This window comes from Ascaphus truei, chromosome 6 (assembly GCF_040206685.1).
Source record: "Ascaphus truei isolate aAscTru1 chromosome 6, aAscTru1.hap1, whole genome shotgun sequence".
Lineage (NCBI taxonomy): Eukaryota > Metazoa > Chordata > Amphibia > Anura > Ascaphidae > Ascaphus > Ascaphus truei.
This window is the reverse complement of record NC_134488.1, coordinates 103776231-103791568: the sequence shown is the minus strand read 5'-3', so window position 1 is coordinate 103791568 and position 15338 is coordinate 103776231. Positions and strand designations below refer to the sequence as shown.

Sequence of the window (15338 nt, the reverse complement as noted above, 5' to 3'; positions counted from 1 at the left end):
ACAACACTGGTGTCTCAAGGACCACCAAGAGGTCAGGTTTTCAGGATATCCCTGCTTCAGCACAGGTGGCTCAATCACTGATTGAGCCACCTGTGCTGAAACACAGATATCCTGAAAACCTGACCTCTTGGTGGTCCTTGAGGACTGGAGTTGCCCACCCCTGACCTACAATATCACCATACAAAGCATAAGCAGACTGCTAACAAGGAAACATTAACACAAAGACAAACCCCAGGCAGCAATTGTGCATGTCATGTGCCTATTGTTAAGCGCTTCCCTCTGGGTGGGAGAGCATGAGCTCTGTTATTTACCTACCTTGTGGCAGCACTACAAACTGGGAGTGCATTGGAATTTAAAAGGTGCAGTGCAGCGTAGCAAAATATACTGGGTTGCAAGTGAAATGACTATTTCTCGGCCCACAGACAGATTGGAAAATGCATAGTATCCAATATCACAAAATATTCCATATACAGTACACTATTTTTATTGCCCCCTTTTTAGGCGCACAAATCTAATTAACCACCTTTGCTGCCAGAGGGCCTGCAACACAATGCATTGTCACTTGCTGGCCCCTTTGGCAGGGACAGGGTTAAAGCAGCTTTTTGGGGGGGTCTCCGTAGCTGAACCGCGTTAATTTCAGCTCCGGGGACTCCCTGCTTTCCCATTAGGGGCGCGGGTGTCTCCCTCGTGTAAATGTCCCTTGTGACGTGGGCCTATAGGAAGCCGCAAGGGATGATGTCACGGTTTTTCTTTAGACCCGCGTGATGCGGGACATTTAAGTCGGGATTATATTAGCCACACAGCCCTGTCAGAGATGCTACATGAATGAGCTGCGGAGGTGAGTATCTCTGGGCGCAGGGGGTCCCCAGAGCTGAAATGAACGCAGTCCCACCCCGGAGACCCCCTGCTTCAATCCTAGAACTGGAAAAAAAAGCAAGAAATGCCGCCTGGATTGCGGCTTTAAATATTAAATAATAATGAATACATAAAAAAATGGCAGAAATATTAGACCTGGGTTTTAAAGCAGGGTTGGCTTTTGTTAAATCACAGTGATAGAATAACAATTTTTTTTATTGAAGATATTTCTCTAAAACAGAAATCTATTGGGAAGGTTCTCATCAAAGGAGATCAGGACTTTAAAACAAAGAATGTTGTATGTGTCCAAGCAAGCAGAAAAGTACAATATAGAACTGCTGCCAGTGGGACCTGCAATGGGGTTAAGGGCATTTTGTCATTCAATGTCTAGCTCAAGTTATTTACCTTTCGGAGTTAATCATTGACTCTCCCAGCCTGAGATCCTGTAGAGAGGTTCCTGCGACAGTCACCGGGAATAAAATTAAACTCCTTGCAGGCAGGTTGTTGCTAAGAAGTGCTAAAAAAAGAACAAGCGGATGGAAGTACTGACCTTACTGGGAAAACGAAACCAATTTCAAATCTGGCTCAGAGCTTCAGGTTCTTCAAAGAGAATTGCAGGCTGCAAATGTAGAAATGTTTTCATTCTTGTGCTAAAACCGGGATAAAGTTATATTATTATTGCATTTGCTGCATAACATCACTCATTGTATTTTAATAACCGCACAACTACGAATTGCTGTTTAACAGATTGTGTCTAATATCACGCTTTGACTATATCCAGCACACTGATATACACATGTAGTAAGACTGTAGCTGTGGTGGAATCCATGCTTCCAGATCAGACCCCAGCATGCGGTAATCCTCCGGCAACTGGTAGGGTTGCCAGGTGGCTTCTCCAAAAATACACACACACACACACATCGAACTCACCTCTCTCCGCTCCATGCTGTTTCCTCCTCTCTTTGGCCCTACACCCAGGCTCCCGACATGATTGGCTGAATTACCCAGCAGCAGTCAATCTGGATGCAAGAAGCTGCTCAGCCCCCAAGCAACAGCCCTGCTCGGCGAAATCCTGTGGTCCCCCGTGCCGGTCAGCCTACTATGCCCAGAGAGACAGATACACATGTCCAGTATTACCTCTAATTTTTTACTGGACAGAATATCCAAATACTGGACAGTCCAGTTCAATACTGGACACCTGGCAACCCAAGACCAACAGGGCAGTCGCTGTTTGAGCTGTAAGTGCTGCTACATCTGTAATGTCTTATGTATAGGTCTCCTCTGTTAACCACCCTTTTTTTCCAAATAGTCTCCACTACAGATTCTTTCCTTTTTTTGACTGTCAGTAGGTTTTGATGGTTTGATTATTGGGTGCGTACAGTTTGCGGAAGGGGTCAAACAAGAAACTGAAAGACATTTGATCCCTTTCAGAGTGGCTGTCAAAATTCACTGACAAAGACAATACGACTCCACAGTGTACAGAATAGAGGCCAGAAAGTCCTGTTACCTTCTTCCTGGCTCAATTATCATCTTGAAAAAGTCATTCTTCCTGGGGCTCATTTCAACTCTATGTCATTGAGTAAACAATACATATAATTACTATATTTACAGTTCCTCATATTGAAACCTTCAAATGAAAGGAGATTAACTCGGGGAAGTAAGGTTACCAGGTGGCTTGTCCAAAAATACTGGACACAATGGTGAAAGGTGCAACGTGCCCGAGAATCGTTGGTGGGGAAGAAAGTTATTTATAAATCACCTGACTGTTACGTAATTTTTTCTAAATTTCACTCCAAGTATTCACCAATTTATATTCTGTTTCGTAAAAAATGTAGGGAGAGGTCTTGGGAGGGAGTGCCTTTCCGAGGATTGTTTTAGGAAATAGAATATAAAATAGTGAAAATTGATGCAAATTGGTGCATGCTTGGAGTGAAATTTAGAACAAATTACATAATGGTCAGATTATTTATAAATAACTGACCTGCAGTCATACTGTAAATGGTGAGCAATACTCATCTTAATGATCCTCCCACATATTCCAAGATTGTTGCACCCCTCATCATCCTCTCTCCCCTTATCCTCTCACCCTCCCACGCCCTCTCACCCCCTCCCCTCAGTCTCTCGCCACGCTCCCTTCATCCTGTCTCATCCCGCCCTCCCTTCATCCTCTCACCCCCCCCTCCCTTCATCCTCTCACCCCCCCTCCCTTCATCCTCTCATCCCCCCTCCCTTCATCCTCTCATCCCCTCCCTTCATCCTCTCATCCCCCCTCCCTTCATCCTCTCATCCCCCCTTCCTTCATCTCCTCTCACCCCCTCTTCCCTTCATCCTCTCACCCCCCCTCCCCTTCATCCTCTCACCCCCCTCCCTTCATCCTCTCACCCCCCCTTCCCTTTATCCTCTCACCCCCCTTCCCTTCATCCTCTCACCCCCCCTTCCCTTCATCCTCTCACCCCCCCTTCCCTTCATCCTCTCACCCCCCCTTCCCTTCATCCTCTCATCCCCCCTCCCCCTATCATTATCACCCCCCCACAGAACAGCCAGAGAAAACACACACACACACACACACACACACACACACACACACACACACACACACACACACACACACACACACACACACACACACACACACACACACACACACACACAAAACAGAACAAATACACACAGGACACAGGCAGGAAACAGGTAGGACACACAGTACACAGTATCAACTCTCTGTGCTACATGCTTTTCCTCCACTCTTTAGCCCCACCCCCAGGCTCCTGCCACCTCCTCCTGATTGGCTGCTGCTGTGTAATGCAGCCAATCAGGGTGGAGGACGTTGCCCAGCCCCCTAGCAGTAGCAGCATCCCTGCTCTATTGTCATGGAACAGAAATACCCATGTCTGCCTTCTCTGTTTCACCCCCCCCCCCCTTCCCTTCCCAGTTCTGCCTGCTAGCTGTACTTGGATGTTACTTTCCTTGCAGTTTTACTCCCAGTGCAGATGGAATGGATACATTATGTAGCCCTTTTTCCTTCCAGTCTGTCACACCCCTGGTTGCTCTGGCAACATCTGCAGTCCTCCAAGTTAATGGGCTTTCCCATTCCCCCCTGTCCTTGCTGACAGTTAGTGCAGTCTCACTTCACTTTTAGTGTGACCCTTGCCCCTCACTTCCTTTTCCACCTAAGATCACAGTGAGTACAGACATGTCTGCATCCACCCCTGGTAAGGCCTTTCTGTCTTACCGTAGTCTAACCTCATAGAAGCATCCCACATAGAGAAGCACTCTCTGCCTACAAGTTCCTGTTGTTTTCTACTCCTGCAATAAAGTTAAAAAAGACATTAAGGACTTGTCATGCTTTGGAAGAGGGAAGACATGAGTTAAAGCTAACTGAAGCTATTCATACCTCAATACGTGACCCTAGAACAGCCAGAGAAAACACACACACACAAAACAGTACAAGTACAAATACACACACACACACACCAGGACAAAACAGAAAATATACACACAAGACACAGGCAGGACACAGGTAGGACACACAGTACACAGTATCCACTCTCTGTGCTACATGCTTTTCCTCCACTCTTTAGCCCCACCCCCAGGCTCCTGCCACCTCCTCCTGATTGGCTGCTGCTGTGTAATGCAGCCAATCAGGGTGGAGGACGTTGCCCAGCCCCCTAGCAGTAGCAGCATCCCTGCTCTATCCCTTCTCAGGGGAAATCCCATGATTGGTTACTTAGTCCGGAGAGCTAATACCGGCATACACATACATGTCGTCGTCCCCTCCCCTCCCCCCCCCCCCGCACACATACATGTCGTCGTCCCCTCCCCCCCCCCCCCCCCCCCCCCCCGCACACATACATGTCCGGTATTATCTCTCAATACCCGACACCTGGCTACCCTCAGGAAGACATTTTCATAACATCTCGAATAGGGATCTTAAACTCTCCAACTATTAAATGTCTTCTCCCAAATGAAGAAGCAGTGCTTGCTCATACACACCGTAAATATCAGTGGGTCAAAATAAATAAAAAAACTTAATGAAAAAGTGCTACATTTAGATACTTTCCAGAGTCAGGGAATGATGTGTACCCCCAACCTCTGAGGAACTCACAAAGCTACGCCAGGAAAAAAAGAAAAACTGTGCACCAAATTGTGTGAAAAAATATATATTAAGTGTTTATATAAACTCAAAGAGACTATCTGTGATCAGGTAGTGAATAAACTCTCACAATAATGTGCACCCAATAGCAATAATAAGTGTAACATGGTAAGTTCCTTCTACCTGTCTCTCCTACCTGTCACGTCAGTCCTAAGCAATCTGGGCAGTGACAGGTTAATCTGTGGGCTTTTGACTCCCCTCCTGCTCCCTTTTTAGTGACAGAAGGTGGTGGTGACTCATGGCCTGGTAACAGCCTATCTGGTATAGGTACAGACCTTGAGCCCGCCCCCTCTGGTTCCTCTGAAGGTTAGAGCCAAAGGTTAGTGAGTTAGTCTGATTCACTCCTCCTTAGGAGGTGGATGTGGGTTCCCTCTCTCCCGGGTGGGAGGGAGAGGCCAGTCAGGCCTCATGGCTGGCCTATAAGATCTAAAGGCTCCAGACTCAAGAGCATGCATCATCCAGAAGCCTGGAATCTTCTGAGACTCTGTACCCGCTGTTATAACATCTATGCAGTGATGCAATAAAGTCCCTGTTCTATTATATACCTATTTATAAACACATTGTGGAATGCTCTAAACACATGTGCAAGTCTCTTCTGATGAAAAGAAGAAAAAATATATAACTCCTTGGCTGGAGTACCTTTCCGGTATCAATTAAATATCGCATATACAATCCATTCAACTGGTAGTATCCCACTTGGCACTGTAGTAAGGTATACACACAATAAAGTGTCCAGACACATATAAGCCTTGTATAGTGTAATGAATGATGAAACAGATTAATCTCAAGGCCTCACATATAGTACAGCATCCTTGGGTGATAGTCCACGTCCTCAGATACAGGTGCGCTTCAGTCTTGAATCAAGAACAACAGCAAAAGCAAAAAAGACACAGCACTACACCCAGCAGATACATGTGTTACACAAGTTACAAAATGTGGCAATCTGGAAAAGCATAAAAACCTCATACAACAAGGTCTGAGTTTCTGCTGCTCATCAACACAGATGGCTCAGCATCTTGGAAACTGACATGAGAAGAAAATAGAGACAGCACACAACTCTCAGTGTAAAAATGTTGACCTCTTCTACGAAACGCGCAGGAATATTTTATGTATGTATTGGGGCATTTGCCTTTTTTTCCCACTTCTCTGTTTAGCTCATACGGAGCCTGTGGTTAGTTCCACTGAGTCAGCGCTGGAGGAAGTTGCTAATTGCGATGTGATCCAATGACGTCAGTGATATCGCTACAGGCACCAGGAGCATTATGGCTACGTCGAGGGTACCGCGAGTCCCTCAGCTGACAGTGTTGGAGATATTTGTTTGTTCCAATGATACCACTAAGCATTCCGGATCCCAACGAGCTGCCCTATAGAACTTGATGTCATCCTGTAGTAGCCTACCAGATACGAATACACCTGGATACGAGGACACCTATACCTACCTGATTGGGAGACAACCGCGGCTGCCACCCCGAGAGCGGGAACCATTTGATTGCTGTAGAGGTAACATGTACCCTAAACATGCGACACTCAGTCCCTCCTACCACCCATTGTGACCAAGCAGTACCATCTACAGCACTTACTCCCTCACCTACTGTCTCTGTAAGTTTCCCATTAAACCTCTTAGATTGTAAGCTCTTCGGGGCAGGGATTTCCTTTTCTATTGTCTGATTTTGCTGCACTCATTGTATAATTATAATTCCCTGTACTGTATTCTTTGTGAAGAGCTGAGTACACTTTTGGCGCTATATAAATAAAGACATAAAATACAATACAAAAGATTGAATCTTTTGTACGTGCAATAATTACCACCCCCATTTTGTCACATTATATCAACATTTTAGCACTATGAGAGTTGTGCACTGCCTCTATTTTCTTTCTATGCCAGGAAAGACTTACAAAGGGCTTGGTCAGAGTTGTTGGACTAGTGTACAAACCTGCATATTGTCCAATCACCAAGTCAAGAACGCCACATTCTTTTGGTTTTGTGAAGCAGGTTTTGTGTGTTACACTGTTGACATTTACCGATCCTGCTGTTTCAGTACATAACTTACAAGTAGACTGAAAATATACAGGCAAACACCGTTCTGTATTCAGACTAAGAGGGGTTGCCATTTACACCCACTATGAGGGAACACACTCGGAATTCCAGTACAGAAAACATATATATGTATGTATATCTTTATATATATAGCACCATCCATGTACATAGCGCTTCACAGTAGTAATACTCACAGCATAATATTATAACACATAATGGGAATAAGCGCTTCAGACATAAAAGTAACATATAGGAAAAGGAGTTCCTGCCCCAAAGAGCTTACAATCTAATTGGTAAGTAGGGAGAACGTACAGAGACAGTAGGAGGGTGTTCTGTTTAGTGCTTCAGCAAGGGGCCAAGGTCGATGTATGACGTGTATAGATAGTATCAGCCATGGAGCTAGTCTTATGCTTTGTTATGGAGGTGTTTTAAGATGGGTATTAAAGCTGGAGAGAGGGTGCTAGTCGGGTATTGAGAGGAAGGGCACTCCAGAGTTGTGGGGCAGTCAGTGCGGATGGTTTAAGGCAGGAGAGGGCTTTAAACACAAAAGGGGTAGATCGAAGACATCCTTGAGCAGAATGCAAGAGTCTGCATGGTGTATAGCGAGAAATTAGGGCTGAGATGTATGGAGGGGGCAGAAGAGTGTATAGCCTTAAAAGTGAGGAGGAGAATTTTGTGAGCAATACAGGATTTGCTAGGAAGCCAGAAGAGAGATTTCAGCAGGAAAGATGCCGAGACAGATTCAGGACAGAGTAAAGTGATTCTAGCAGCAGCATTTAGGACCGATTGTAGAAAAGACAGGTGAGAGGCAAGAAGGCTGGACAGTACAAGGTTACAATAGTCGAGACGGGAGAGAATGAGGGACTGCGTTAGCGTTTTAGCAGTAGAGCGACAGGAAAGAGCATATCTTTGCAATGTTATGGAGGAAAAAAACGACAGCTTTTAGCTACATTGTGAACGTGAGAGGAACATGTGAGGGAGGAGTCAAATGTGACACCTAGGCAGCATGCTTGTGATACTGGGTGTCTGATAGTGCTGCCAACAGTAAGGTAGGAGGTAGTAGAGCTAGTCTTGAGAGGAAGTATGAGGAGCTACGTCTTTGACATGTTAGGTTTGAGTTGGCAGAAGGCAATCCAGGATAGTATAGCGAAGAGACATTCAGAGACCTTGGGCTGTACAGCAGTTTACCATGACGAATCTACATTTAGCGAAATGCGCGTTGGGCATGTCAGCACACAACAGCATATCAATATGTCAGCATGCAAGCCTGGCCGCTTACCAGTACCATCGCCAGCACAGAGCACTGAGCATCTTCTCTAGCACTCATGGAGGGATAGAAGCCAGCTTGTGAACCATTTCTACTGGCCTATCTGTAGCCCTGGTAAGAAATAGGGCTATTTGTCTTTCCTCCTACTGGTATAAGCCCTGTTAAGGGCAGGCTGCCAGTAGTTATCATGGGTTTCCCCAACATCAAGCGCTGCTCTGAGTGGTGGAGGTAGGCCACCTGACTCTGTGTCTAAGGCAAGAGACACAGGGGAGGGGTCTGCTGACATCATGAGGGGCAGGACTGTCTCAATTTAGTTGCCTGTTCCTGTCAGTGACAGTAGTTGAGTCCTGGGTTCAGTCCTGAGAAGTTGGTGTTGGAGTGTCTGACTGGACAGTCAGAGTATGTGAGCTAGCTAGGTTCCTGAGGAGTAGGGCCTAGTGAGCTATAGGTGGACCAATACCTCTCTCCCTGCATAGGGGGTGAGGGAAGAGCTAGCCCCACCCTGAGTGCCCGTGGCTTGGGGTGGAGGCAGGGAGAAGAGATACCATCCTGAGGGAGAGCAGTCTGGAGGAGGGGGACAAGCTGTACCTGACTGTCCGTGATCCTGCTGCCATTCCTGCACTGAATAAAGAGCTGCTGCTGATTTTACATAAAGACTGTCTGAGACTGGAATCTCTCGTCCCTGAGAGGGGGACTCTCTGTAAGGGTTCCACCCCATATCCGTGGGGCTTAATAGAGATGGAGGCGTTGCACCACTGAGTAAAGAACGGAGGCATTCACTCCAGAAACCAGGTCCTGTCACCCCCAAACCATCACGGGAGACTCAGGCCCTTCTGTTACCTACAGGTATGCACCACCCCCGGGAAGAGGGGCTACATATCATTGGACTCTGTGGGGTATTATGAACAATACAGAACACTGACTGCCTATTATGACTTGAATTTGGGGTGGTGCAGATCAGTTGAAGTCGAGGATCAAGTGAATCATATAATTGTAAACGGAGGACGGACATTCCACTTTTCAGGTAAGGATAAAGGATTTCAGAAACATCATGATTTAGCTTTATCTCACGCTCACATGAATGTTTTATATGTTCACCTCGTTTCAAGACACAGTGTCTAATTGCTAACCAGAGTAATATCCTGCATTTTTGCATATGTTGTCTGTAATTTGGGACGAGTATGAATTAGGCCTCACATTAAAAAATAAATAAATATAAATATATATACATATACAGAGCTTGAGAAAAGACCTATACATATACAGAGCTTGAGAAAAGACCTAGTCTGAAAGGTACTTTGCTCTGTTTTGGAGACTGTATGATTGTCTATAGAAAGCACAGTGATTAAAACCTAAATTAGCGCTTATACAGCAATTCACTTAATGATCAGCATTGAGTTAATGCCTTGACTACAGGTTAGCCAGACGTATAGATAACGTCATAATAGAACTCTGACTCTAATTAATATCAGAGATATAAGTACCTGCCTAAAGGGACTAATCACTTAAATGATCGAGAATAAATAATAATTATCAGAAAGTGCATATATACAATGTGAAAACAAATTGTGGAAAGATTGTGTGGGAGTCGCCCCCTGAGTGTTAGAGGCAATGTGTTGTTTATAACAACAAATACTCCACATTTATAACCTGTACTTTGTCTTACGTCACGGTAATCAGTACTCGGGTACCACACCTGTTTCAGTGATTCTGAGAAGATTCTGAGAAGATCACTGGACCACTTACCTTTACTTTAACCATTTGTGCTGTTGCTAGGTGCTGGCATATGTTTTAGAGTTTTAAAGCAATTGGTGATGTAACTTCTACTATTTTAGTGTTATGCTATGTATTAAATATTGATTGATATTTTGAGTGCTGATCATCTACGAGGTTTCCGGTCATATCTATTGGTGACCTTTCCTTTTTTCCCATAAATCAATTCTTTACCTCGGAGGAGCCACCACACATTAATTTCATATATTATGATCTACAATTGTGTTATAGGGTACACTTTCATTTATTTTGACTGGTGCCGGTCCGACCCCCTCGTCTTGTGTGTACAGCAGGTGTAAGGTCAGGGGCTGAAAAGTACATCTGTGTGTCATCATTATAGAGGGGATATTTGAACCCAAGAGATGTGATTAGGTCACCGGGAGAGAGTGTGCAAAGAGAAGAGGTCCCAGGGCAGAGCCCTGGGGTACCCCCACAGAGAGATCGATCGAGTAGGAGGAGGTGTTAGCAAAAGAGACACTGAAAGTACGATGGGAGATGTAAAAGGAGATCCAGGATAGAGCTTTGTTATGGATACCAAGAGTATGGAGAATGTGAAGGAAAATAGGGTGGTCCAAAATATCAAAGGCTGCAGAGAGGTCAAGCAATATGAGGAAAGTGTAATGACCTTTGTGTTTGGCAGCATGGAGGTCAATAGCTATTTCAGTGAGGGCTGTTTCGGAGGAGTGAGCAGTGCGGGAGCCAGATTGTAGAGGATCTAGGCGAGAATAGGAGGTAAGAAAATGGAGAGTGTAAGAATACAACGAGTTTTGAAGGAGGCAAAAGGAAGGAGAGAGACAGGTTTATAATTGGAGAGACAGACAGGGTCAAGATTTTTTTTTGAGCAAAGGTATAACTGTTGTGTGCTTGAAGGAGATAGGAAAGGTACCAGAGTGGAGGGAATAGTTTAAAATATGTGATTAATGTATGTGTCATATGGTATTTACATAAAAGAGGGCACTTATACATATGCATATGAGGCATTTTATATTCCAAAATAATTTACTTCACATGGAAAACATGAGTGGCAGAATTCTCAATTGCCCCTTCACCCTGTGGCCACCCCACACCACAAACCTTCTAGTGTTTCACTCCTAAACACAAAACACCAGGACACAATGGTGGCTAAAACCGACCACAGCATTTCATGACTCTGGACCTACTAGGGGGCTATGTGAAGGACCTAACATACAAAACGTGACCCCTTTTCCCTATCTCAAAGAACAACAAGATCTGCATTATTGTTGGGGGAAAAGGCCACAGCTTTTATTAAACCACTTTACATAAAACCATAATAAAGGGGGAAGAGGAGGGTGCTTGCCAGGCTAGACCAAAGTGAACCTGAGCCCATGGATTCTGTGGCTCCCATCTGATTGCCACCTGCTGACCCAGCCAGAGGCAACATCATCCCCCGGAACCGGATAACCAACCCAAGAGCGGAAGGAGCCCTGCAGGTCAGCCGAGCCAACCAGACCTGGATCCCTTCCCAGTTTCGATCTCTAATCATTAGGCTGAGATCCCTCAGAGGTTAACATAGGCCTTACAGGCCTGCATGGCAAGAAAAAACCCACCCTAACTACTCTTCAGAAAGCCATAGAAGAGGCCATTTCACACCTGGAACTGGCCTCGACGACCCCACCACTCTAAGGCCCATTCTATGCCATCCTATAGCCCAAAGTTTAAATTTCCAAACCCACATCTGGCCGATAAATCCCCACACAGGCCTCTTCAAAATGTACGTTTAACTGCCACCCCCCCAGTCGGCTTAGTCTGACACCCCTTTATTCACCTTCTGCCTGCATCTCTCCATAATCTTCGCACATATGGCATGACTCCATACCAGCTGTGGGACTAACTCCGACCACATGACCAACATCCCTAGGAGGATGACCGGCATACGGGCCAAGTCCCTTGGAATACCATGCATTCATTCCATAAATCGGAGGCAGCCCAAGTCATGTGCTACCTTGCCCAATGAACAAAGACAAAAAATACCCAATGCTACAAAATACATAGTTAAATACTTCAATATTAGTATTTCTCATGGGTAAGGGTCATTTAGTTAAACCCTTTGGCCAAAGCGTTACAAGCCTGCAGCCATGTCACGGCTACGCAGCTGAACTAGGGGACCTGGATATGGATATGGATATAGATATAGATATAGATATAGATACACACATACACGAAACAGGCAGCATATGAGCTCAAACAATGGGAAAAAGGATATTTATCTGGAGCTTTAAATAAATATCCTTTTTGTTTTTTTTCTTTGCCTAATTTTTTCCGTTGTTTGAGAGATGTTATACAGCCTCATTTTCTCTGTGTACTTGGCTGTGAGCATATAAAACACACACGAACACAAACACTTTCATTTTTCCCTTCCTCACATCTCATTCCCGAGTTGTTCTCCAGCTGCACCTGATCTATCATTAATTTCCCCTTAAAAGTGATTTCTTTTGTCCTGGATACAGGTCATTGCAGCCAGGAAGCTCTTGTGCTAATGGCTCCAAGGCTTCTTATTTATTTATTTTTTTAACACAAACTGCTCATGTGTAACCAATGTGAAAAATACATGATACATTATAGCTGTATAAAAACACACACCTTTTAAATTAGGTTTTTTTGGTCTTCTTTTCTCGCTTTTTAAATATACCGTCTCTGGAAACTTGTGTAGCCAGGGCTACGAATTTCCCTGCCTAACACAAGTCCTGGTACCCGCTCAGGCAGTGTTAGGATTAAATCTATGCCCTGCTGCAGTAAACAGCTCCCTAGAGTGACAGGGGGTGTGCCCAAGACCTAGGTACTGCCCACTGCCGGGGGTAAGACCAGGGATCCTCCAATGGTAACAAAAGGGGCTGCAGCCTCAATTTAGTGGGTTCTGTCTCTCTCACTCCTCAGTGAGAGAGGTGAGTTCTATCCTCTCCCCTCAGGGGGAGTGGGATGTGTTTTGTGCTGGACCAGGGACCTGGTTTCAGGCCTTTCCTCCTGCAGGGGAGTGGAAGCACCTACTGTATACTCCACCAGGGAGTATGGGGGACAAGGAGAGACTCCTGGGGCCTCAAGCATCTTGGGTTGGCTCCAGGGACCCCAGAGAAGAGGTTGCTGTATTATGTCAGTGTCCTGTGATGTATGCTGTGCGACCAGAATAAATACCCCAAGTTATTTGTTTTACTCCTGCCTGAGGCTGCAGTCATTCAGGGGGCAGGAAAGAGGTTTTCCTGCAGGGACTGCTCCTATCTCTGATAGGCCCTGTTAGAATGGAGGCACTGCACCAAAGATAAGAGCTACAGACCCGGAAACCTGTCCTATTATCCCCAATTAACATCGGCGGACACTCAGTATCCTGTAAGCCTAAGGCCTCGGGCATGGTCAGCGCCCGTGCTGAGGCGCGCTGCTGCTCGGCCCTGAGCCCCTGCAGCCGCAATGAGAGCGGCTTTAGCAGGAGCTCGCGCACGCTTCCGCATGCCTGCGGAAGCGTGTCTTAAGAAATCTTTCGTTTTTGAGCTCGCCGGAGCGCAGGGCTGGTCACGTGAGCGGTTCGCCCAATGAGAGCGAACCAGCTACATGACATCACTGGCCCGCCCCCCAGACACGCCCACGGACGGCGCGCGCTCTAAGGCCAGGGAAAGCACCTCTTTCCCTCAGCCTCAGCGCGCCTCCGCACGGCTTCAGTCTCTATGGACTAAGCCTTACAGGTGAGCAGCACTACACCCGGTAACAAGAACCGAATCTCCCTGAGGTTGGGGGGAAAGTGGTAACACTAGGAAGACAACAGTCTTTATGCTTAAACAATAAATGTATTTGTTCAGATACTGCACACCACTAAACATCTGAACATGTGCTGTTGTATTTTTGTTTGGCTGATGTAGATCAAAATAATCCCTATGGAACAAACCTTGTGCTCCCTTGGTAACCTCTGACAGTCCTCTACATGGACCATGTCAGCACTGCACAGTTCAGCATTATCACGCAAAAGGGGGTCAAGTGGATGACTAAAGATGTTTCGTGCTACGAATGATCACTTTGCCTGAGGGGAAAGCACATGCATAGAGCTATTTAGGCAGTGCCCCCTGATCTTCATGAAAAGTACAGTTGTTACATACCTACCGCTTACATTAATACTATTGGTGTTCACGTATCCTTCCAAGTAAGGTAGGATCCCCGACCCCATTACTGTCTGCATGCTGTTGGATTTACAAATTCTATAAACTCTTTGCACCTTCAAGGCAGAATCTTCTCTGAGGAGAAGCGGTTTAATGTGAAGTTAATAATGTATTTACTTATTATTACAGCTCTATTCCGTTATAGCGTGATCCGTTAAACGCGGATCCGCTTACAATGCGGTCTGAGCATGGCTTCCGTTTTTAAAAAGCTAAGCTGCCTTTTTGTCTTTTCAAAGCTTTATTGCTAACGGAGACAGACACGAAGACAGACATAAACACACCTCCTCTCTTGTTTCTGGGATAGTTCGTGCGTCTGCCAGTGCCGCCTCCTCCTCCCCCCCACCCCCCTCGGCGGCCATTTTTTTCCCTTCGCGATCCTGGTTATAACGTGGTCCCATTCTGTGGGCCCGAGCTCCGTGTTATAACGGGCTTCAGCTGCATTATTATCATTGTTTATTTGTAAAGCGCCACCATATTCCACAGAGCAGTACAATGGAGTACAGAGTAACGTATATTATAAGAAACAGTTACAGTACATATAAATGAACATGCACAAACAGATACAAAGCAGTAATGAGGGCCCCGCTCATGAGAGGGAATGAGGGAAAATTTTGAAACAAGAAGGTAGAGTGGCTGCTCATTTAGGATGGAGTGTGTCTTAGGTTGGAATATGGCCCAGTTCAACAACCAATTCCATTAAGGTTTGGGAGCGGGGGGGGGGGGGGGGGTTGGTATGTGTGTTAGAGATGGGGCGGCTTGTTGTGTTAGAGATGGCAGGTTGTGTTAGAAATATGGGGGGTTATTGTGTTAGAAATATGGGAGGCGATGGAGGGAGGTGGGGTTGAGAGGTGGGGGTGAGAGAGAGAGAGCTGTGCGGACTAGAAAGAGAGATCTGGGGCAAGGGAGAGAGAAAGTGTGGATGAGAGTGGGCGAGAGAGTATGGGGGTGAGTGAAAGGAAGAGAGGTGGGGGCAAAAGAGAGTGAGAGGTGGGGGCAATAGAGTGGTGTGCATGAGAATTGGGTGCGAGAGAGAGGTAGGCGCGAGAGAGGAAGAGAGGTGTTGGAGAGAGAGAGGTAGAGAGAGAGGGAGAC

The 15338-nt window shown here is 45.9% G+C and overlaps 1 protein-coding gene across 1 annotated transcript in view; it reads right to left on the bottom strand.

Moving 5' to 3' along the window:
- EPS8L1 (EPS8 signaling adaptor L1) overlaps positions 1-1292 on the bottom strand; it is a 104661-nt gene extending 103369 nt beyond the window's left edge. Inside the window, exon 1 of the mRNA XM_075605477.1 lies at positions 1261-1292. Coding sequence (XP_075461592.1) covers positions 1261-1277 — 17 coding nt within the window. The 5' untranslated portion in view covers positions 1278-1292. The remainder of the gene's footprint in view (positions 1-1260) is intronic.
- Positions 1293-15338: the final 14046 nt, after the last annotated feature.